The sequence below is a fragment of the Mus musculus genome, chromosome 5 (assembly GCF_000001635.26).
Source record: "Mus musculus strain C57BL/6J chromosome 5, GRCm38.p6 C57BL/6J".
Lineage (NCBI taxonomy): Eukaryota > Metazoa > Chordata > Mammalia > Rodentia > Muridae > Mus > Mus musculus.
Window position 1 is genome coordinate 120419320 of NC_000071.6, and position 25026 is coordinate 120444345.

Here is a 25026-nt window from a genome sequence, read left to right on the forward strand (position 1 = left end):
TGATGCAGCAACATCAAAATAAAGGCAGTCGGACACATGAATAAGGTGTGGAAATTCATGCTGGTGTGTGGGTCCTCCTGTCAGGCTGTGAGCAGTTGGGGTACAAGGGACAGTGGTCATTCATAGCAACATCTGATGCCTTTAGAACAGTCCCTTGCACACAGTAGGTGCTGGTGCTTTGCATGCATCTTATTGCACACAGTAGGTGCTTGTGCTTTGCATGCATCTTATTGGCCTGCATAAGCCCCACCCCCACATCCAGCCCAGCCCACCTCATGGTTGGAGTCCTATATCACCATGGTTTGTTTAGGACAACAGACAAGAGATGGAAACATATCCTTGTAGAAAATTTTTTATTTTGTTATAAGTAGGTGGTTTGTGGAGCCATGGTGGCCACAGTGAGCCAGAAACCCCTGGGTAGCATCTCAGTTAGGTCAGCCCTAGCTCTGGGTCCAAGCAAGCCTTCGTGGTACACGCATATAGCTCATGAGGAACATCTAGAAAATGGGCAGCCTTTCTCTTTCACCTCTTCTAGGCTCAACAGAGTGAATTCACATGTGCCTGTTCCACTCCTCTTTCTGGAGGAGGGAGAAGGCTTCCGAACAAACCCAGAAACTCCAAGAGCTGGGGAGATGGCTCAGTTAGGAACATGCTTGATGCGTGGGCATGAGGATATGAGTTATATTCCCAACTGCTTGTGTGAAAATAAAAAGATAAATAGATAGATAGATAGATAGATAGATAGATAGATAGATAGATAGATAATTCAAGGCGGCAGTGAGTGTCACGGCAGGCAGATACGGTTACAGGTGATTCCTGGTGATTGCTTGCTGACCAGACAGTCTAGTGGAATCAGTGAGCTCCAACTTCAATGAGAGATCCTGTCTCAAAAAAAAAAAAAAATAGAGCAGAACGTGACTCAGAAAGACACCCGGCACTGACTCTTGGCCTTCACACACATGCACACACACCCACACGTGCGAGCACGCTCCCACACACTGACACAGAATACACAAAGCAATCCATCTGGCATGTGTTGTGCTTCCCAGTTCTCACACAGCATCTCCCCAAGGTTCCCACCACCCTTCCAGGCAGCCACCATTCCTGTCCCATGGGATAGATGAGGGGACAGATTCCTCCCCACAGCATTGAGCTGTTTCTCGCCCTCCACAAATAAAAAACATGGAGGAGCAAAGGAGACTGGTCACTAAACCTGAGCCTCCTGATTACCTCCCTCTGTCCACCCCCTCCCCACCCTCAGCCCCCAGTACTCTGCCTCTCTTCTCCGTTCCCATTTAAGGCTGTGCTACTCACTAGTGAAGCACACCACAGAGCCTAGTGACCACTCTATGAGGATGACACACTCGTCTCCATCTTACAGATGCAGAACCCAAGGTACAGAAAGGATAAGGGGCTGCTCATCTGTGTCACAGGGCTGGTAAGAGGGCACCAGAGTCTATAAACAGGGCATGGATTCTATGTCTGGACTGCTACATTATCCTATATCCAGCTAATAAAAACTGAGTGCAGACACAGTCTCCTAAAGGAGAGGTTTTCAACCTTCCTAATGCTGGGACACTTTAATACAGTTCCTCATGTCATGGTGACCTCCCCTCCCCCAGCCATAAAATTATTTCATTGCTATAGTTGTAAATCACAGTGTAGATATCTGACATGCAGGATATCTGATATGCAAACCCCAGAGGTTGAAAACCACTGCCCTGACCTGTTTAATGCCAATATATTCCTTAATGGCAGTCTCTCCCATTATCACACTCTTACCTATTAGCAAAGAAAGATTTGAGAACCCCAACTCTAACAACAACAACAACAAAAACCCTAAGCCCCAGATTCATGAATCTTATCTGGTTTGATCCCCTGTCTGGTGAGCATTCTCTTGGGGTCCCGAGGAATCTATTCTGTCATCCCTTTCCCAGCCTGGGATCCCACCCAGCCAGCTGCTTCACCATAGACCCAAGAAAAAGGGCAACGGCTATATCCAGTCCCTTCTCAGATCTGCCCATCCATACCTACTCGCTTTCTAAAGCTCTTATTCCCCTGTCTGTGCACTTGTTCATTATACACCCAGTCAACAAGTATGTATTGGACAGCTGTGCTGCAGGTAATGAGTCAAGCATTGGAAAATCCAACAATGAAGAAGACAAGCACACTCTCCCTGGCCTCGTGGAACTGGTGTTATAAGAAAGATAGACAATATGTAGCTAAATATAGCAGGAGGATAATTATACATATTGATAAATGTAACAAAGAGAACAGGTAGGTAGGAAGTGGCTGGGGGTGGACCAGCTCTAATAAACTGATGGGGGAGACTGGCTGGATGGATTGACAGCTGAGCTGAATGACAAAGGCAGGACCAACCCTGCAAGGATTTGAGGGCAGAAGGGGCCATCCAAGTGTGGAAGGTCCGGAGGTGAGAAAACTCGTCAGTGTGAGACACAGCAGGGAAGATGATGTGACTGGTGCAGGATGGGAAGGGGTGGGGGATGTTAGGAGTGAGAGCCAGGAGCCCTCACAAAAGGCCCTGCACAGCAGGGTGGGAAGTATGGATTTTATTCTACATGCAGTGAGGAGTTGTTGGAGGGTCAGAGGTAGAATGACAAGCTTTAATGTATGGTTCTAAAATATAGCCTCAGACATCCTATAGAGAATAGAAGAGAGGGGATGGGAGGTAGGAGAGTCCTGTTAGAAGGCTACTACCATAAAATAGGCTGGGTAGTGTTGGTTGGAGCCAGCATGACCAAGGAAAGGAAAGGGAATGATTGGGAGATGGTCTGGGCACTTGGTGAGCCTTCCTTGCTGATGCATTGAAGCCAAAGCAGAAGAGAAAGGATTAAAGATGACTCCAAGCTGGAGCTCTAAGAGACTGTTCATCCCAGCCTATCAAACACTGACCCAAGCCTGGCAGGAAGGTGATGTGGCTGGCTTTCTCACCACGTTTGTCTCTTGTTTTCAAAGTTAGTGCTTAGCTACACCAACTTCACAAGTCCAGCCCACAGCCCACAGCCCACAGCCCACAGCCCACAATGGTTCAGGAAGCCAAAGAGACGGTGCTAATAAAGAAATAGCACCATAAAGACTTAGTGATGTCTCCAAGAAAACACAGGTCCACATACATGGGCAGGGTAACAAGCACAGAGCTTGGTTGTGTAACTATAGTATTCATCAGCATCTCTGGGACTCAGTTTCCCTGCTCAGTCTCGCTCCTAATCCCAGCACTTGGGAAGCAGAGGCAGGCGGATTTCTGAGTTCGAGGCCAGCCTGGTCTTCAGAGTGAATACCAGGACAGCCAGGGCTACACAGAGAAACCCTGTCTCGAAAGACCAAAAAACCAAAAACAAAACATCGACATCTACACACATACACACACACTCACACACACTCACATACACACACACTGTAACTATACCCTTGTTCTTATTCTTATACAGCCAAGGGCAACTGTCCTGACACCACAAGGTTGTGTATTCTTCGAGGTTAAATGGTCTTAATGACAAAGCCTATAGGGATTGGAATAAGACGATAACAGCCAAGGTCTAGAAAAATTGAAGTGCTATTTGTCCCAAGCCCCTACACAGTCTTCAGTGCAAAGTTCATCACAGAACTTTGAGAGTTCTGGTCCTTCTAATCCCACTCCCTGTGAAGTGAACTTATGGACCTGATTGATACCCTGAAATAGAGAGACTTGGAAGTACTGTGGAGACCAGATGAGGAGGTGACACCAGCGTGGCCACGGTGGTGATATCTCTCTGAGACAACAGAAGGCAAGTATTCAGATCCCTGGGCACTGGCAGAAGTGTTTGGTCCCCAGAATGGAATATGTTGGGGGAGGGGGTTCAATTTCCCCTACACAAACTTATTCAGACATGTTACCACACAGAGAGGACTAGCTGCTTAGTTATGTGCCATGTCAGATACCTGTGTGACACCTAGAATGTCTAGAAAACGAAGCACTGGTTAATCCTTTTGTGTCCGAATTTTCCATAAGAATGGTCTCCTTAATAACTCTGATGAGGGAGACTGCAGAGATGACCCAGCAGTTAAGAGCACTGGCTGCTCTTTCAGAGGACCCTGGTTCAATTCCCAGCACTCACATGGCTCACACCTGACCGTAACTCCAGCTCCATGGCTTCTAGAACTCCCATACAGACACACATTCAGGCAAAACACCAGTGAACATTTAAAATTTTTAAAAATAATAATTTTTTTAAAAACTCTAAAGAGTGTTTGGCAGCAGGCCTTAGGATGTCTGCAAGGGTTATGTTGGCTTCTTGTCCCTCCCTTCTGCCCTCATAAGCCCTATTTCTTCACAGGATAGGAGCCTAGGTCTACACTCCTTCACATGAAGTCTCCCTAACCCTGATATTTCTCTACCCATGAAGATAAAGTGCTCCCCAAATTAACATTTTAAAACTAAACCCTCTGTCTCTTCCCCAGAAAAAATGCATTCGTTGTGTTGGTATTCGTTGTGTTTGGGTTTTATTGTTTTAAATACACGCTTCCATGTCTTTGCCGGGAGTGGAGGGTGAGTGTAATTAAAAGAAACCTTTCCTGTATCCCGTATTTGGGGTGGAAAGAAGAAATTGCTTTTAATCGGCCGATTTGTTCTTCAAGATGGATGGATAGATAGGAGATAGACTAGATAGATAGATAGATAGATAGATAGATAGATAGATAGATAGATAGATAGATAGATAGGATAGACAGATAGGCTTCCATTAAAGACATTGATTCGAAGAAGGCCTCCCAAAAGTGAAATGAACGCAGAGGAGTTCGGGAGCAAAAATGGGATTATAAGGAAGGAGGCTCTAAGAGGGCAGTGCGGTTACAGGAGCCCTTCTGCGCGGCTTCAGCACCGCGGACAGCTCCCGTCTTTGTCTGGTTCCCAACTCCCTCGTCCGTATAGAGCCTGCCTGCCACCGTCGGCACACCCGTGCCTCTGCCGACAGACCTGCAGGGTAGACAAAGAGGGAAGGAGAGGGAGAAGAGGGGGGAAGAGATGAGACGGAGGAGCGAGCTGTAGGCTTTCCAGTCTTCCCGTGTCCTCCGAATTTTATCCTGGTCTCATCCCACAGCATCTAGGGAACTGGTTTTAACTTGGTTTCCCTGCTCAGTCTCGCTCCTAACTACAAGGCAGATTAGAGAGGGAGTTAGGGGTTCTGAGTGGCCGAGAAGAGTTCGGCTTGGGTTTTCAATTCGTCCTACAGCCTCCTACAGCTTGTCTCTTGACAATGCCTAGACTTCCAAAACGGGGAAAAAATGAAAAAAAACAAAAAACAAAAAACAAAAAAACATGAACCACACATACAAAAAAAAAAGGGAAGAAAATTATCATGTCCGACTCCAGGCAGATACATGTTTACCAAGCTAGGATACCCAGACTACCCCAGTCTCACCCCAAGATGGGCAATGTCAAATCCAAGGAAGGGAAAACCAGAATGCAAAGAAACCAGAAAGAAGAGAAAGCCTCCTCCACCCCCCAAAAACGCATATGCAAGGACCTCCAGAAATAAAGAAAAATTCGATTGAATAGTCTCACGGTGACTGCCAATCCATCTCCCTCGCAAGAACACGCCAGCGTTCTTTCTCCCTTTTTCATCGGGAAAGGGGTCTAGTTTCAGTTCAACAAGGGCACTCACTAAGCCTTCTCAAAATATTCCCTCCCCCGGCCAGGTCTTTTCGTAGGACCCAGAATAAAATGGGATTTCTTCTCAAATCGGCTCAACACAAACCTAGCTTTTAGCAGGGCAGTGGGAGGGATGGGGTAGAACCTTGTCTCCGAATCCTCCACCCTCCGGCATCTACATAAAGGAGCACAGGCACTCTTCTAGCTCTGGGTCGACAAACTTACTCACACCCGTCAAGCTATGCCCAAGTAGGCCAGTCAGCTATATCTTTATTCTCCCAAATTCGTTCCCAGTGGAGCCTTAGGAAAGATAGATTGGGGGGGGGGGGGTTTCAAAACGAAGGTCCCAAAAGGCCATCTGAGAACAAGTTGGCGGGGGTGAGGTGGGGGAGATTCTCTGCCCACCTCTTAAAGCTTGGGGTGTCTGTGTTATGGGCGTGGAAATTGCTAAGAACACACCAACCAAGAGACTCTAAATCGCTCCCGACTAGTCTGAACTCCTCTTTAAAATAAAATATCTCACTCCCGACCCTCAAAAAAAAAAAAACCTTCATTTTTCCCCTCTTATTTTGAAACAGCATTCTGCCAACCCCCTAACCCGCCCGCCCGCCCCCCCCGCCCCCCGTCCTGACCAAGAAACCTGGGAAAGGCCACGGAGCCCCGCTGAGAAGCTCCCAGGAGTTTTGGAGCTAGCGCTGTCCCCCGCTGGGTCCCCACCGAGCCGAGGGCGCTCAGCGGGGGTAAACACACCCGCCTTGGGAGGCCGGAGCTGGGGTCGCTTCCCCGCCCCCTCCCCCTCCTTAGGGGGTGGGCGCGGGTCCGCCTCCCCCCTGCCCGCTGTGTGGCTCGGGGTTCAGCCGCGCTGCTGTGTAAACCGCTGCTTTCCGAGGCGGATCTCCCTTTTAACACCTTCTAAACAAAGGCTAATGAGGCCACCGCATTACTCTATCAACACACAATCATTAGCAACTGAGAAATACACACACACACACACACACACACACACGTGCGCGCGCAAACACACACTTATATACACACACAAGCATGCACTCACACCCAGAGCTGCCAAAGTCGGGCCAATTCTAAAGCAACCCAAATTAGGTTAACAAAAAGGTGGGGAGTGGAAGGGTGGGAAGAGGGGGTGGGGGAGAGAGAGAGAGAGAGAGAGAGAGAGGGAGAGGGAGAGGGAGAGGGAGAGGGAGGGAGAGGGAGAGGGAGAGGGAGAGGGAGAGGGAGAGAGAGAGAGAGAGAGAGAGAGAGAGAGAGAGAGAGAGAGAGAGAGAGAGAACACAAACGAGGACCCAAACCAAAACTCAAAAGCATACTAGGTGTGCCAGGGACTCTTCATTTGGAGAGACATCGCAGGTCAACTGCCCTCCTTGAACTTCAGAGAAGACACTCCCAGGGCCCAGTGGATGGATTCTGCAAGCTATGGAACCAGAGGGGGTCCCAGACTTGGGGTTGGACCCCACCATGTAGCATTAAGCCCTGTTCCCCGAGAAGAGAAGAGAAGAGAAGAGAAGAGAAGAGAAGAGAAGAGAAGAGAAGAGAAGAGAAGAGAAGAGAAGAGAAGAGAAGAGAAGAGAAGAGAAGATTCTCAGCCATGCTCAACACTCAACCCTGGCAGAAACCAGCAACCTGGACTCCAACGACGACCCTTAGCGTGGGGTTTTCCCCTCTAAGCAAAATATCTGTTTGGCTTACAAGTTAGAGTGCGGGGGGGGGGGGGCTTCCTCTGATATTTTCCAAGTCCCCTCCTTGCTGAGAGGGATCAAGCCAGGCTCTGTTTCCTGGAGCCTGAACTCTGCTCTGGGAACGAGTGTCTTGCAATCCAAGGACAAGCTGTAGCCTGCTGCTGGGGGGTTGGGGCGAGGGTCCCAAGGGCCTACGGGTGGGGCCTCTGGGGAAGGTAAAGAGCGGGAGTCACTTTCTGTCCTGCGTGCTTGGGATCTCTGGGCCACGGGGCTTACTTAGCATTATCAAAACAGAGTCCAATTTCCCAGCTGACACCCTAGCTGTCTTCTTATCTGGTAACCTAAGGGTGCTGCCATCCCGTTCCCCTCTTCATCGCCCCCACCACCACCCCCAACCGCTGCCCAGCAGTCTGGGCAGGAGGCTCAGACCTGCCAGGCTCAGATATTGGACCAGGTGTTTTTCAGACTAAACACTCCTCCGCTGTCTCGGGAAACGTCTTACTGGTGTATCTCCCAACCCTCGAAGGTAAAGAGGATGAAATCCTGGCCGGTTCGGAAATGTCCCAGGACCGCCCCGCACAGTTTAAAAGGCAGTTAATTCCGAAGGTTTCATGGTGCAGGAGGATCCAGAGCCCTATAACGATGCTCTGGAAACCCAGTAGTCCATCCACAGTGTTGCGCTAGGGCACATGAGCCTTCCCAGTTCTGTCACCCGTGTCCCTCTTAGGCCAGAACACTGTCCCTACTAGGACCTGGTCTCCGAACTCCGTTCAGGTCTGTGGGGCCTGCTAGAGCCCAAGAATTCTCATCCACTCGCACCCCAACTCACTCTTCTCGGCCTGACCTTGACCCACACAGAACAGCACCGGAGTGCACCCGGCTGGGCTTGGAAACCCAAGGTTTGTCGTTCCTATGGCAGAGACTAGAGACAGGGTCATCCTGAAGTACCAGGCGGGCGCTTCACTCCGGCCTGGTCTCCACGCCCGCTCCTACCCCGGGCCTATGCCTCTGGGCGGCGGGCCGTGCGCGACGGGATGCTGAGTGTCTGTGCGCGGGGCCGCCTATATTTACACCCAAAACAAAATAATTACACTCTTGTCGGAGGGAGAAAGCCAGTGATTAGGCGCAGGCTCTTTGCGGCAAAGCAGTTTCTCAGTGGTACACCAGTATAATTTTTCACGGCTGGCTGAAATCAAAGAGGGGAAGTAATGAATCCGGAGAGCAATTTAAATTTACAATTTGTAACGCCGCCGCCGCTGCCGCGCAGACCCGGCCGAGAGCGCAGCTCCCAGGCGCTCGCTGCGTTTGTTTAATGTTAAAGCTTCGCTGGCTCTTGGTGGGGGAGTTGGGGGGGGGGATGAGGATACGTGATGGGGGGGGGGGTAAATGATCAAGGTCGGGAGAAGACCGGCTGCTGCGACACCTGAGATGCTTCCGGGAGAAAAGGGCAGGGGCAAAGCTCCTGGATTTCCCCTTCCCCTTCCCCACCCCCGCCCCCGCCCCGCGCGCGCGCTGTTGGAGCCTCCAGTCTGCCCCTTCTCAAAAAAAAAAAAAAATCAGGCCATTCTGATGGATCCGAGACTTAAGAAGACTTAGAAGGACTCAGGCAATCGGAGATGGGCCCCTTTCTTGTTAGTTGAAGAATCTCAGAGGCACGGGGAGAGGAGTATAGGTGCGACGAGGAAAAGGTTCTTCTCGGCCTGCGCAAGAGGCACCTCCTTCCTCCACTGCTGTCCAGTGTCCCCAGCTGGAGACCGCGAGAAAGACACCCCCCCAAGCCCAGACTCTCCGGGCCTGGAAGCTCCCACTCCAGTCGGGAGGTGTGCGTCTCTTCGCCAGTAATTAATTACCGAACTCAAGGGGGAATATGCAAGCAACATTTTACTAACTCTACAGGGCTTAAGTGATTGGAAACAGATTATTATCTTGTTTGTCTTTTGTCTGTTTCATTTATCCCCGCACCGTCTGTCGAGCTGTAATGTTGATACTCTTTACTCTAGAAGGGAGATTTTTTTTATATAGTAAATTCCATCAACATCCTGTATAAGTGACATTGAGTCTTGGCGCATCACCCTGTTAAGACAGAAGCGTTTATTAGTTACATATAGGAGGGAATTTCACTGCCGGGTGGCCATCTGTCAGTGCTGTTGGGGCGGGATAATATATAAAATAGCTGGTCTGCTATTTTTCCGAAAGCTATAGTGATGTGGAGGAAGCTGTGGTGGCTGCCAGGCTGGCTTGTGTTTGTGTGTGTGTGTGTGGGGGGGGTGTCTGTAAATGGGGCTGGACCACATGAATGGGTGAAACACCCAGGTGACTCTGAAGGGCTGTGTGTAGGCCAATCCTTTGAGCCCTTGTGGGCCTTCTGTAAGCCCAACCAACCCTCAAATGCTACAACCATCCGGCTCAGCCCCAGGTGGCCCACCCACAGCCAGACTTGGGGGACTCCCAGGGTAGTTGCTCTCCACGACAGTTCTCTCCCTGGTTTGGCATTCAGTTGCTGGGGCGTGGACTACACGTTGACATTCCAGGAGAAGTCAGCTGATGGGTTTGTCCAAGAGTAAAGACTCAGCCGGGGCTGGATGGGCAGAACTCTGGCTATTCATTGTGGTGACTTGAGGGAGTGTGTGGCCACAAATGGATAGAGGAGGGATGCGGAGGAGGAGGAGGAGGAGGAGGAGGAGGAGGAGGAGGAGGAGGAGGAGGAGGAAGAGGAGGAGGAGGAAGAGGAGGAGGAGGAAGAGGAGAAGGAGGAGGAGGAGGAAGAAGAGGAAGAGGAGGAGGAGGGGGGTTGAGGGACTGTAGTGTCAGGGTGTGAGTTTTTCTCCACACATCTCAACAGCAATGCATAATGGGAAGAGGCCTTTGAAGTGTTTTGATGGATGCCAGACTCCAAATAGGGCAAAAAGGCAGAGGGAGAAAGAAACCATGGGAGAGAGGGAAATAGAGAAAGAAGGAGAGGAAGGTTTGGGGCCAGGGGAACAGGAAAAGAGGTGCAAGCCACTGAGTTAAAGAGGGAAGCACTCCAGGAGAATCAAGAAGATGGGGTTGGGTGGGGGGCTCCAAGAAACAAAGGCAGAGGGGCAGTGGGTTCGCCTCAGCTGGCAGCCTACATGACTCCTGTCTTCTCTGGGCCCTTCCTCATCTCTCTGCTCTCTGGGAGCATCTAGGCCCCCAGGCAAACAGGCTGGGCACTGCCACAGAGCTTCTTTTAGAGGCTTCAAGAATCTCTCTCCACAGGCCTAGGAGGCCCCGGGTGTGATCCAGTCTGCTTGGTCCTGGTTGCTACACTACACTACACTACACTACACTACACTACACTACACTGCAGGTACTCAGTCTCCTTGACAAAAGAGCGACCAGGTGATGTACCCACATACAGAGGCTACCCAAGTTGCGGGGAACCGTCTCCCAAAAGGCTCCGCTGATGAGACTCTTCAAGTCTTTCCCCCTAATCCATGAGGAGAATCCCTGCTACTGATACACAAACATTTCCCCCACTTCTACAAGAGTTGTGTAAATAAAAATTTACTGTCCAAACACCACACACACATCTACAAAATTCAGTGCCAGGGATCACACAGCCCAGTTCTGTCACACATAGGATCTCTAGTAGGAATATTCATATCTACACACACACACACACACTCACACTCAGACATTAAAATACACCTGCAGCATGTCAGAATAAACACATGCTTGTGAGTGACTTTACAAACAAGCATTTCCTCACACACCCAGTCGACCCATGTAAGCAGACACATAGAGACACAGACCAACAAGAAAGAAAGAAAGAAAGAAAGAAAGAAAGAAAGAAAGGAAGGAAGGAAGAAAGAAAGAAAGAAAGAAAGAAAGAAAGAAAGAAAGAAAGAAAGGTAATGCACATGTTAACAGGAAATTATAAACGAGAAATTTTACATGCCAAAAAAAGAAAGAAAAAAGAAAAAGAAACAAAAATAAAAAAAAATCCCTCCACGTCCCAGGGTTTGATCGCGAACACACTATAAATAGAGAGTTTTCAAGCAGTGGATATTTGCTAACAAACTCAGTAAATACGCCCAAACAAACACCCACAGCCAAGTCTTGGCACAATTCCTCTATGGCTCCAACCCTTAGGCCCCAGCCCCGCACCATCAGCGTTCTTCCCAGCAGCAAGGAAATATCCCAAAACACTCTCCCAGCCCTACCTCGTCCAAAGCAAGCGGTGGCCTGGTTGGCCTCGCAGAAACAAGGCCTGATCCCTTTTCTCCCCTCCAGGCCCACGCGCCCCTCCTCAGAGTACACCTGCTGGTACCCACACACCTGCGAAGCTGCCTTTGGCTCTAGGAGAGGGCCAGACTTAGAGCATCTCGGGGGGCCCGGGAGTGCCTATGACGCCCGGCTGTGGCCAGCTTCCCTCGCTCTATCGAGCGACCCACTCACCACGGTTCCCGCCAGCCTGACCTGGAATATGGACGATGTGGCCAAGACAGATGTAGTGAGCTTCAGCCTCCTCTCAACCTGCCGGAACACCCATCCGAGGTAGACCACCCCTTTCGCCACACCTCCCCCAGTGCCGAGTGAGCTAGGCACTTAGAAACGACCTTCGGGATTCCCAAGACCAGGCGAGGTGACATCCCTGAGTCAACCTGGATAGGGGTGGGGGAGGGAGGCACAGAAGTACCCAAGCTTCCCGCCCTCAGTCTCTTGGTGAGAAAAGCCCTGCTGGGCCCTAGCCCCGTGAGTGACAAAAGAAGCCACCGTAGGGAGAAGTGCCGGGTCTCCCAGCTCCTACGCTCAGAGCCCGAGCGAGCCGCAGTCTAAAGCAAGAGGGAGCTGGGCGGGTTCGGAAGCAGGGGGACCACAGCGCACTCCCTGCCTGGGCAACTTCTACAGGTTGCGAGGGTGGCGAACCTGGTGGGAGGTTTCTCCCTGGCTAGGCCTTGGAACCCTGCCCCCCAAAATTATTTGTGATGGGAGAGAAAAAGAACCCTGGTTTTCGCATCGCGCCCCCACCCCTCCAGACCCAAACTAGAAGGTAAATACTTACTTAGCTTGGGAACAGGTACTAGCAAATACTCGGCAATACTGATGTCTTGTTTTTTTTGCTCTGCCCTGACCGCAACGCTGTAGCCAATTTAGATATGCTATAAATTTAAGAGGTTGCTATGGCCACGGCGCGCCCATTGGCCGCCCGGCCCCCTACGTGCCGCACCACGTCACCAAATCTGAATAAGGATGCGCGAATTAGGCGGCGGCCAGACAAAGATGAGGATCGGGACCGCTTGAAAGTGGGGGAAAGTGCCGGCGCCTCCGCCAACCGGGAAAGCCGCTCGCCAGTGCCGAAGCCAGCAGCCGCCGAGGACACCTGCTCGAAGCTGGAGCGAGCGCCCGGTCGCGACCCGTGACATGAGGCTGTGACCGCTGCCGCCCTCCACGCCACTCTGGGCAGTGCAGCGCCAGGCCGGAGAGCGTCGGAGGACTTGACCCCGAGAAGTCTTGGTTGATCCGTAACGGACTCGCCCCTACAGACTCGCCTACAGACTAGGAAGGCTGAGAGCCACAGCAGCGGGGACCGAGAGGGCCTAAGGGCCCAGGGGCCCCAAGGAGGACGAGGCGGCCCGAGCCGCCGGGGCGCGCGGCTATGATGGTGCACTGTGCTGGCTGTGAGCGGCCCATCCTCGACCGCTTTCTGCTGAACGTACTAGACCGCGCGTGGCATATCAAATGTGTTCAATGCTGCGAGTGCAAAACCAACCTCTCGGAGAAGTGCTTCTCACGGGAAGGCAAGCTATACTGTAAAAACGACTTTTTCAGGTAAGAGGCCCCGCCGCGCCCTGCTGCCTACCACTGGCTGGCCCGAGCTCTACTCTGGCTCCTTGGGAATTAAGGGACCAAGAGACCCACCCCAGCTTGGGAGGTGGGGGTGGGCAGATAGGCAGTCTGCCCTCCTCAAGCCCTGTCCTCTGCTTGTGGGATGCTGAGGTTGAGTCGAGGGAAAGGAGGAGGCTGTTTGGCTGCTTCACCTTGGGTCTGCCAGGCAGCAGCAGAGATCGGTCAGATGGCAGAGGCCCGGAAGCTCGGCAACTTGCTCTGGGCCCCTTCCCCCGACACCTGAGTCCCCAGGACAGAAGCCTCAAGACTCCCCTGTCCAGATCCCAAAGATGTGTCGGGAGTTCAGAGCAGCTAGGAGCTTCTTGTTCCACACAGTAAATCCTAAACCCAGAGGGTAATCTGAGGACAAACAGGAACTTCTCACTTCCAAAGGACCCTAGCTAAGAAGGGATCTCCTGGAGATGGGCGATGAGAACCTTCCCCTGGCCCCCCACCACCCTCACCCGATTAATTTTCTTCCTAGTTGGAGAGGCACTGAAGAAGTAGAAGGTGAAAATCAGCCGATCTGTTCTGAGATCTCCCTTCCCAAGTCCATACAGCCCCTCAAGGCAGGCCAGGACCCAGTGTCTCTGTGGGCCTCAGTTTCCCAAAATGAGAAATGCTATGGGGCAGCCTAGAAACGCGTGGGTTTTTTTTTTTTTTTTTTTTTTTTTTTTTTTTTTTTTTTTTTTTTTTTTTTGGTAGCTGCGCTTTCTGCCCGTTTCCACCCGGCACCCAGACTGGCTTTGTGAGTCTGAATTCCAGGCACTGAGGGGGCGTGATTAGCTCGGCAAAGGAGAAAGGCTGCCGCCTGCCCCAGTGGCCGGGCACTTGGGAATTTGAATAGGAGAAAATGTCAGCCTCGCCTTTACACGTGTAAACTCCCTAGCCCCAGAGGCCCTGGTGCCCCTAATGTGGCATGCTTGCAAAGCACCTAATGATTTTTGATAAGGTGTATATAGCCAATTATGCTGCCGGATAAGGCCAAAAGTGACTTATGGTTTCTAATGCTCTCACTACATCAATGTCACCCAAATTCACTCTGTTTAGAGACATGGGTGTGAGTGGATGAAGGGGCCCCTCAGGGTTCTGAGCCCTCTTCTTCCTCTCCACACAACCTGTACCCCTTCCTTTAGGTTCTGCACCACCCATTATGTGCATACACGGGGGTACTTTCTTCCAGAGCCCAGGAAAGAAAAAGGATTTGTTCAGAGGCAAGGGAAAGAGGGCTTTGGAGTGATCCCAGGTCTTGGCTGGGCAGGACTTAAGATCAGCTTCTGCTCCCATTCTTCTGCTGTCTGCTGGGGCCAGAGATGGGGGAGGAGGATGTGTGTGTGTGTGTGTGTGTGTGTGTGTGTGTGTGTGTGTGTGTGCAGAAACTGACTTCCTGTTTCCAGAATGTACTCTTCTGAGGGCCTTCTGTCCCCAGCTCCTGAAAGCTGGGAGTCTAGCAGGTCTCCTGGATAGAAAGAGAAAAGTCCTGGCCTTTTTGCTCAGGTCTTCCACCCTGATGCTAAAGACAGGCAGGCAGACAGACAGACAGATAGACAGACAGACAGACATGGTGGTCCTATCTGACACACACAACACCCTAATCCAGGAAGCAAAACTAAAAATACTGAAAATCTACTCCACAGGCTTAAAATCCTTTGTAGGCTCCTGAAACAACCAAGACAGATTTGGTGGGGACCTGAGGGCAGGGGAGGCATCTTGGGACCCCCTAAACCCTTGTCTTCACTCCAGGCCAAACTCTCAGCTCTTCTAGAACAGCCCCATATAGCCTGAATCAACACATTAAAAGCAGGGCCACCTCCCCCTCAAACCAGCCCTGACTCGGGAGACTAGAATTAGGGCTCCGTTGGACAAATACGGGTGTCTGGGACGCCAGAGGGGGTTGGAAGAGGTCAGCACTGAAGAGGACCTGGACACTAGTACCAACTTCCCACCTCACACTGACAGTCGCCTTATATCCATCCACAGGCGCTTTGGCACAAAGTGCGCCGGCTGCGCGCAAGGTATCTCTCCGAGCGACCTGGTACGGAAGGCCCGGAGCAAAGTCTTCCACCTCAACTGCTTCACCTGTATGGTGTGCAATAAGCAGCTATCCACCGGAGAGGAGCTCTACGTGATCGACGAGAACAAGTTTGTGTGCAAGGACGACTACTTAAGCTCCTCTAGCCTCAAGGAAGGAAGTCTCAACTCGGGTACGCAGCCCTCTGCTCTTCCTCCAGTTTCCCTCTATACCGCGCCAAAACCCAGCTGACACTCTCAACCTCCACCCCGTGCCTGCCCTGGGCTGGGGGCTGGTCTGGTCTAATCTCAGCTCAGCATTCATTTGTTAGGGGGCTTCAGGGATGGGGAGACAGAAGCCAGTTCTACAGGGGAAACCCGAGCCAGGCTCGTCTTCGGGAGCCCCCACCAACCCAATTTAGAACAGCAAAAATCTCCCTTCAGTATCATTTGATGTCCTGGCAAATTCTAGAAGGACGGGGTGGGGGGGGCGCGTGGGGGCACTCATAGCTATTTAGAGGAAAGAGAGATGGGGCGTGGGGGATGAGAGGGGACAGTCTGTTCCCTTCTTTGCTTTGCACTCCCAAAGAAAAGGTTCTTCAGAGGGTGTGCCCCATTCCCCCCGGGAGCTGCGGACTTGAGAAGGTCCTTTCAAACCAAACCCGGGCTGGAGAGAGTGGGCGGGCGCCGAGTCCGGGGGGAGGGGTGCTCCTGATTTGAGAGAGAACCCAGCGACCAAGGCAGAGAGCCTGGTCTTCAGGGACCGTTTCTGAATTGGAGACAGATAGCGCTGACACAGCTGTCCTGTCCCCAATCCATCCACCCCGCAGTGTCGTCCTGTACGGACCGCAGTTTGTCCCCGGACCTCCAGGATCCGTTACAGGACGACCCCAAAGAGACCGACAATTCGACCTCATCGGACAAGGAAACCGCTAACAACGAGAATGAGGAACAGAACTCCGGCACCAAACGGCGCGGCCCGCGCACCACCATCAAGGCCAAGCAGCTGGAGACGCTCAAGGCAGCCTTCGCAGCCACGCCCAAGCCCACGCGCCACATTCGCGAACAGCTGGCACAGGAGACGGGCCTCAACATGAGGGTCATTCAGGTACGACCGATGGGCCAGCCCTCCAGACCAGCAGGCGTACCTCCCGTCGGGCAGCGTAGTCTGTGAACGGCCGGGGATGGGGGGGAACGGTTGCGTAGAGACAGTCGTGCACCCGAGGTTGGGGGCCATCTGGGCACCCTTTGGAGGCGGGGAATTTTTAACCAAAAGATTTTTATCCAGTTCCTGTGTCCTAGCGATGTGATTTTTGAACACTGTTACCAGACCTCTGTGAATTCCGTTCACCTCCTCACCCCACCCTGACAAGCTTAAGCCTCTCAGGCCTCCGGGACCCCTTCCACTCCAAGCACAGAAAAGGGGAGATGTCCTTGCGCCTTGGCGCTGGCAAAGCGACAATCGGCTGGAGCTTGGCTCTGCAGCCGCGGGCGAGGTCCTGGCAGGGCAGGAGGCCTTTATAAAGCCGTCTGGCCGCGGGCAAGCCGAGGACCAGGAAGCCGGGGTCTTTATGAGTCACCCCACGGGTCCACGAAATCCTTCACCCTTGGCTGGTTCGCTGAAGCTTCTCTCCGCCCCTCCTGGACTAATCCGGCCCAGCCCTCGCTTGGGGGGGAGTTGTGGTGTGCCCGAGGCGCTAGGACCCAGCAGGGCCAGTCCCAGCGGGAGAAGAGGGGGGGGGGGGTCATTCCTGACCCTGGTCTCACTGCCCCTTCCTTCGCCCTAGGTGTGGTTTCAGAACCGAAGGTCCAAAGAACGCCGCATGAAACAGCTGAGCGCTCTGGGCGCGCGGAGACACGCCTTCTTCCGGAGTCCGCGGCGCATGCGTCCCCTGGGCGGCCGCTTGGACGAGTCTGAGATGTTGGGGTCTACCCCATACACTTATTACGGAGGTAAGGGCCACGTAGGGACGCTTTGCTACTTGCCCGGGCGCACAGCTCTTCCAGGCTTCCTCGAGTATTTGGGCCACGATAGGGCAGCCCTGATTTTTCTCCACCCACGCAGGATATACACAAAACCATTCCTCGACAGACTCATTAGCACAGGCTACTCACCCACAGGTACGCACACCCACACAGGGCCCGTGGACTCGCGTCTCTCTCTCTCTCTCTCTCTCTCTCTCTCTCTCTCTCTCTCTCTCTCTCTCTCTCACACACACACACACACACACACACACACACACACACACACACACACACTTGCAATGAGACCTAAGTGAACCAGCTTGAGGTAGGATTGCAGACAACCACACACCGGTACTTTCCACTCCCCTCAGAAGGAGAGGCACACTTCCCGGGTCGTATGGGAGGGAGCAGGGCCAGCAAACGCCGGGCACCTCTGTCTCTCTCCACCGCCTCATTGCCTAATTTCCACTGTTCACGGCCCGTGGCATTGGTGAACCTGAAGAAGACTGGAACCCCACCGGCTTGAAGTGGGGGAAGGGGGGGAGAAGGGAGCCGGCATGCTCGCAGCTTGCTTCAAAGACAGCAATTCTGCTCTGTGACAGACGCCCTGGGTACCAAATGGATTGGTCTAGAAGTGGGTGGGGAGAGGCTAATTCTCCGGACTCATCTTTGAGTCTGGGAAGATTGACAGGCAGGTTTGCACGGAGGAAGTTGTTAATAGACTCAACCCTGCTTCCTTGGTCCCTTTCTTCTCTTGTTCCCTGGGACTTGTGCCCCATCCCGGTACCCCATCTTCCTTAGTTCCTCGCTGTGGCCAGCTCCCTGAGGAAGGAGGGAACTGCCCGGCTACCCTCCCGGTCTCAGAGCCCTCTGTGGGGATTTGCATTTCTCTGGACCGCCGAGCTTTGCAATCTGTGGATCCATCGGGAGTGTCTATAGCCAACATCCCTGAGCCCTTGGCTTGCTTGGGGGCTCCAAACCCAGTTTCAGAGGCAAAAAAAAAAAAAAAAAAAAAAAAAAAAAAAAAAAAAAAAAGCAATTCTCTTTAAAAGGTGGATTCAGAAACAATGCTGAAGTAGAGTGGCGGTGAAGCCAGGCAAAGCCGGGTAGAGAGAGTAAGAGAACCCCAAGCCGGACGTCCATGTGCGGAAGTCTGGAAAGTTCATCTGTAGACCAGTCCAAGGTCCCTGAAAATCACTGGCAAAACGTGAAGCGGTGATTTTTAATGTGGTGGCGCGCCGGGGGATGGGGGGTGCGGACTGGGGAGCCGGAACTGTGGGGCGATGGGCGTGACCTAGGGTGTCTAATCTTTCCACCTAGCTTATCTTCTCCACCCCAAAAAAAAAAAAAAATTGACCCGAAGCCCGGAGATAGTGGGGGCGGTACCAGCCTAGAAACAACCCCCCCCAGCCCCAACCTGAGTAGTTAATCAAGGTTTCAGGGAGACCAGCCCACCCTGCATTGATCTAATCCTGCCGACCTTACCCTCTCTGCAGACCTGAGGGTTAGGGTGGGGGACAGAACACCAGAACCCTCTTTTTCTCTGAAAAGGGGATGGGGGCGCTGCCCCCCAACCCCCAGCCCGGCAGCCCCGCCTAATCCGCACTGGGAGATCCCGGTGGCGGCGGCCGTCAGCGGGCGAGAAAGGGGCCGGGTGGCGGGGCCCGCGGCTCCCCGTGGGAGCTCGGACAAAGCCCCAGCTGCGGCTTTTGTGCCCTTTTCAGACAGCGTTTGTTCCAATTACCTCCGGCCCGGCCGCCATATGGGCGGAGGCGGCGCGCACGGCTCTAGAGCCACGGCCTTCCCTGCTTAGCGCGCTTCCTTTCCGTTCCTTTGAGGGCCCCCAAATTCGTCTCTCTCTCAACCTTCCTCGCTTTCGGTCAGAATGGAATTTGAGTTTTTTCAAAAAGTAACTGGCGGCCGTTTTAGCTGTTACCTTAACTACCTCCACTCCAGGAAGGTCTCCAGACAACCCTCCTCCCACCCACCCCCACCCCCGATTTGGATATGTTTCAGGGTTTCCGAAAAAGAAAAAAGAGGGGCGGGGTGACAATGACATCCAGAACCCGCCGGTGAACTCGGACCCCAGGGCTGAGCAAAGGGTGCGGGTTTTCAGAAGAGACCCTGACCTCTAGGTCGCCGGTTTTCCCTGCTCTACAAAGCGAGTTGTCTCTTTCAACAGGCTGTTAGGCGCTCCTTTTGGTGGGGTCCTGCACCCTAATCTTGGAGGGGCCCCGATTTGGAGGTGGAAGAAACTGTGATCAATGGGGAGGCCAGAGGGTGCTCACAAAAGCAATTTCTTGTGATGGTTTGAACGCCTGACCTATGAATCCTGCATCCCTGAATTTGTGGGAAGGATGTGCATTTATTTGTGTCAACTCTCTTCCAAAGATCTCTGTCCCCAAATACTTCAAGAATATCCTGGGTGTCCTAGCAAGGCTCATGAGGCTCTAGACGCCCCCCCCCACACACACACACACAAACACACACAAACACACACACACACACACACACACACACACACACACACGAAACCCGCAAGTGGCCCTGACCTCGGGCCCCTCAGTGACAGACACTGAGCTTGGCTTTCTCAATTCTAGGCAAGACTAGCAAAAATGCCAGAGAAGACACTGACGCTGTCCCTGGCTCTGCGCCCTTTGCGCCCTGGGCCAAAGCGCCGCTTCATGCGCTCTGGCCGCTGCCGGGTCCTGCTTCTTTGGCTGGGGCCCCAACCCCGTTCTGAACCACTTTGGTGCTTTGAGCTGGCAGCAGCCATTCGGTCCCCAGGCTCCTTTCTTAAAGCCACCCAGCCTAAGGCAATTCCTGTTCCTCTCAGTCTACTGTCTCTCTATCTCTGTGCCCATCTGTCTTTTTACCCACATAGTCTTTCTTTCACCTTGCACCCTTACCGCGGCTTGTTTGTTTGTTTGTTCCTGTACTTGCGCTTACGCCTCTGCGTGTACTTAGCTGTTCAGAGTAGGGTGACACGTCTGGGACTAGTTTCTATCACCTCCCCACCAACCCGGTTCATCTCTCCATCTCTCCCTTGACTTTACGCCTCTGGCCTCTAGGGCTATTTCCTCCTCTCTGTGTGTTTGGGAGCCAGCGATTTCTCGCCTCCCTCGCCTGTGTCCCTCATTGCTCAGCGTCCTGGTAGTATCTATGTCTCTCTCAGTCCCTCGGTCTCTCCGTTTATTTCTCTCTGTTACTTCCCAGCCTTACCCATGGTCCTCCTCGGTCCTCTTCCCAACCTCAAGGCTTTCTCCCTGAGTCTCTCAGAGCCACCCAATGTCTCGGTCTAACCTAGAATCAGTGGCATGTTCTCACACACCCTCAGCATATATGTACTGACAGCCCTATCTGGGCGCCCTGGCCTTCGCATCCTCGAGTCGCCTTCGCGTGGTCCCCTAGGTCCCTATCGGCCCTGGCAGTCTGTCCTCACACGGTCTCTTATCCCTTTTCCCTCCCGCAGACTACCAAAGTGACTACTACGCTCCGGGAGGCAATTACGATTTCTTCGCGCACGGTCCGCCGTCACAGGCGCAGTCCCCTGCCGACTCCAGCTTCCTGGCAGCATCGGGACCTGGCTCGACGCCGCTGGGCGCGCTGGAACCGCCGCTGGCCGGGCCTCACGGCGCGGACAACCCCAGATTCACCGACATGATCTCGCATCCGGACACGCCGAGCCCCGAGCCGGGCCTGCCCGGTGCGCTGCACCCCATGCCGGGAGAGGTGTTCAGCGGCGGGCCCAGCCCGCCCTTCCCCATGAGCGGCACCAGCGGCTACAGTGGACCCCTGTCGCACCCCAACCCTGAGCTCAACGAAGCGGCCGTATGGTAAGGCCGAGGGGCTGAGTTGTCCCCCTGCCACCAAGCCCGGGACGGGACGCCGCCTGGGTAAGCCTCAAGAGTCCTCTCGTGGGTTCGCACCCAACCAGGCCACTCGCATCACCACCCCTCAGAGCTTTGGCACGCGCCTGCGCAATTTCTCGGGACCAAAGTCAATATTCTGAAGGGTCGAGATTCCAAGCACATCTTAGAAGCCCTCCGGATCCCCCACCCATCATCACCTCCTTGAACTAAGAGAGGGGGATGAGGCCAAGGAGCGGAGACCATGGCACTACCCCTCCCTGCGAGCCGAGGCATTGTGAAATCCTATTTCTCACTTTCTCTTTTAAAAAAAGAAAGAAAGAAGGAAGGAAGGAAGGAAGGAAAGAAAGAAAGAGAGGTTGAAAGGGGGAGAGAAAGAGAGAGAGAGAGAGAGAGAGAGAGAGAGAGAGAGAGAGAGAGAGAGAGAGAGAGAGAGAGAGAGAGAGAGAGAGAGAGAGCGCGAGCGAGCTGAGGAAAGCTCAGCCAGAGAAGAAAAATGAGGAGGACCGCCGGTGAATGGTGGCTTTGCAGGAAGACAAATCCACCTGCGAGTTGGCGCCCCCTGGTGGCTCAATGTCAGCTTGTCTAGGAAGGTGCGCGGTCTGGGCCTGGCCTTCCTGAGCCCAACTCCCTGCTCCTCCATACTTTGAGTCTGAGGGGCCTGGCAGGATTCGAACCCTCCCACCCTGCTCTGACCCTGAGCCGGGCGCCAAGTCATTGAGCATTTGCCCACGGATCACTCTCCCTGCCCGGGACCTGGAGGCTGGGCCATCAGGACGAACAGTATTATACTTTTTTGGAAGTCGGACGCTTCTAGTTTCCTTATTTTGTATAAAGAAGAAACAAATAAAGTATGTTTTTGTGTCTACTGTTTATTTATTGTACTCTAGTTATCTGGGGCTGGACATTTTTATATTTTTAAGAGGAGGGTGGGGCAGAGTTGGGGAGGGGAGCCAGAAAGAGGTTTACAAAAAAAAACAACAACAACAAAATAAAACACACACAAAAAAATACAAAAACAAACAAACAAAAAAAAAAACAAAAAAAAATCAACTTTTTTTTAACAAAAAAGAAAGATTAATAAAAAAATTCTTTTTTCCCTCAACTCTGTGTGGTCTTTTTTTCATCCAGTATCTTGAGAGTCAGGGTAGGTGTCCCCAAAATTACAACTTGACAGTTACAAAGACCCCTCCCCCACCCACTAGGGCAGTAATTCTCAAACTATGAGTCGAGACCCCCAGGAGAAAAAAAAAAGACAACAAACCTTTCACAGGGCTCACCTGAGACTATCAGAAAACACAGATAGTTACATTATAATTACATAATTACAGTTATGAAGTAGCACCAGAAATAATTTTATGGTCAGGGATCACCACAATGTGAGGAAGTGTATTAAAAAGTCACAGCCTTAGGAAGGTTAAGGACAACTAAGCTAGTGGCTTTAGCTTTAGTTTTGTTCCTTTTTTTATTTCATTTTTTTTTTTACTCTGTGTGTGTGTGTGTGTGTGTGTGTGTGTGTGTGTGTGTGTGTGTGTGTGTGTGTATGTGTGTGCAGAGACCAGAGGACAACATTTGGGACCCTTCCTCCAGATGGATCCCGGGGATGGGACTCACATGCATCAGACTTTGTAGCAAACGCCTCTACCAACTGATCCCTCTTGCTAGTCCCATTTGGGGACTTTCTGTAGTGGACAATTGTCTCTGGTGCTTTGATCCAGATCACAAGCCAGCCAGGTGCATAGTAGGTCTTCAGGATGACTGAGAAATGAACAGGTGCTTGTTTCTGTCTCCTTCAATTATGTCAAAAAGAAGTGTAGTCTAGCATTCCGGATGTACACCTATAAATCCCAGCACTTGGGAAGCTGAGGTAAGAGGATAGCAGGTTCTAGGCCAGTCTGAGCTACATAGTGAGACCTTGTCTCATAGAGGGGGTGGGGACTGGGAGAGATTCTAATTTCTTCTTTTTTTAATTTTATTTATTTATTTATTTTTATTTCATGTGCATTGGTGTTTTGCCTGCATGTATGTCTGAATGTGAGGGTGTCAAATCTTGGAGCTATGGACAGTTGTGAGCCGCCATGTGGTTGCTGGGATTTGAACTCAGGACCTCTGAAAGAGCAGTCAGTGCTCTTAACCGCTGAGCCATCTCTCCAGCGTGGGATTCTGAGTTCATCCCTATTTATATTGCATGTGATTTCCAGATGGCTGCAAACAAAAGCAGAAAATGCTATGGTCATGTGCCCAGCAAGGTACAGTCATCTTTAAGGCTGCTGGGGAGGACGGGTTCTGGAGAGTGAGCCTGTGGTTCTTCAAGCCTTGTGGAGTGTGCACTGCCTTTAGACAGACAGAAATGGCTATGACTTTTGTTGATGTTGTTGTTGTTGTTGTTGCTGCTGCTGCTGCTGTTGCTGTTGCTGTTGCCGTTGCTTTGTGTTTTGGGACAGAGTCTTGCTATATAACCCCAGGCTAGCCTCGAACTTGAGGCAATGCCTCCTTAGCACAGAGATTACAGGTGTGCCCCACTGTGACTGCTGTGGGGGGGGGGGTTAGGGATCGAACCCATGACTTCATGTATTCTGGGTGAGTGAGTACTCTAATCACTCGGGTTGAATATGATTTAGGAGACCTGAGACCACACCTAAAAACAAAGCCTCTCTCTTCTCTGCCCCAGTTTCCTATCTTGGAGAAGCAGAAGCTGGGACGACTGCTTCATTCCCTCCCTTCCTATTTAGGCCTGATAGGCCCAGACAGGCAGAAACGGTGTGGAAATGAGTGGAAGTGTCCACCTTTGGGTCCCTTGTCACTCACGCTCAGGAGGGGGAGCTGGTCCACTTTAGCATCGGTGAAGAGGGTTTGGGGACAGGGAGAATGAGCTGCTTGAAATGAGCTCAAGAAGAGGAACCTGTTCCATGGTCCTTGTGGCCCTCGAAAGATTCCTGCAAGGTGGCCAAAATTTCCCCTTTGCATGCACCTCTTAGAAGCTCTTAGGTCGTCACCAGATAACAGCCAGCTGCTCATTATGGAGAACTGTATCGAGCGTTCAGATCAACAAAAGGCAGAAAAACCCATCACCCGGAATGCCAGGCACTGTGGTGAGGAGAGGTCTGTCCAGCCTCTTTTTCCTGGGTATCCTCCCTCCCCACACACACCACCCCGCACCCCAACCCTACCACTTCAAATCTCTGTGCAACTAGGTGCTTCCTCTCCCACTGAGGTCAGACAAAGCAGCCCAGCTAGTAGAACACATTCCAAGTACAGGCAACAGCTTTTGGGGTAGCCCCCATTCCAGTTATTCAGGACCCACATGAAGGTCAAGCTGTACATCAGCTAGATATGAATAGGAAGCCTAGGTCCAGCCCTTGTATGTTCTTTGGTTGGTGAATCAGATTCTGAGAGCCCCAAGGGTCCAGTTAGGAGACTCTGTTGGTCTTCCTTTGACTTTTGAAGCCCAGCGTTGTGCTCAGAGCACAGCCATGGGGTTACCTGCCAGCTCAGAACATCTTTCAGGTTCATGACAACCTTCTAGACCATTGGTTTTTAACCTGCAGATGGCCTCTTTGGGGGGGGGGGTCACATATCTGATATTTACATTGTGATTCATAACAGTAGCAAAATTACAGTTATGAAGTAGCGATGAAGTAATTGTATGGTTGGGGGCAGGGGGTCACCACAACATGAGGAACTGTGTTAAAGGGTCTCAGCATTAGGAAGGTTGAGAGCCATTGGTCTAGACAGAGCCATATTTAGTCTCTAGTTCCTTGACCAGATGAGCAGCTTGGTTTTGTGTGGGTTTTGTTGTTTTGATTTTAACAAACCTATCAGGCCTTGCCTACTTCCTGCTGGCTCCGGAGCACTAGAATAAACACCTTCCCAGTGACTTCTCTGCAAGCATCCTGGAAGGTGTTGTTGTCCCCTCAGGAAGCTAACAAAGGTTGAGGGACTTGCCCAAGGTCACACAACTATGACTCAGCCCACACATGCATCGGGTTCC

General features: G+C 52.1%; 1 protein-coding gene and 2 long non-coding RNA genes across 3 annotated transcripts; 1 reads left to right on the forward strand and 2 right to left on the reverse strand.

The window, feature by feature from the left end:
• Positions 1–336: 336 nt before the first annotated feature.
• Gm27199 (predicted gene 27199) lies at positions 337–12448 on the reverse strand. The gene is made up of 2 exons (NR_166585.1): positions 12368–12448; positions 337–881 (listed from the first exon to the last, which is right to left on the reverse strand). It is a non-coding gene; the product is annotated as a predicted gene 27199 (long non-coding RNA).
• Gm31976 lies at positions 4475–12361 on the reverse strand. The gene is made up of 2 exons (XR_878743.1): positions 11761–12361; positions 4475–4969 (listed from the first exon to the last, which is right to left on the reverse strand). It is a non-coding gene; the product is annotated as a predicted gene, 31976 (long non-coding RNA).
• Positions 12449–12566: 118 nt separating the features above from the next.
• Lhx5 (LIM homeobox protein 5) lies at positions 12567–22138 on the forward strand. The gene is made up of 5 exons (NM_008499.5): positions 12567–13134; positions 15172–15395; positions 16032–16309; positions 16989–17154; positions 20639–22138. The coding sequence occupies exons 1-5, from the start codon at positions 12962–12964 to the stop codon at positions 21004–21006; spliced, it is 1209 nt and encodes a 402-aa protein (NP_032525.1). The 5' UTR covers positions 12567–12961; the 3' UTR covers positions 21007–22138.
• Positions 22139–25026: the final 2888 nt, after the last annotated feature.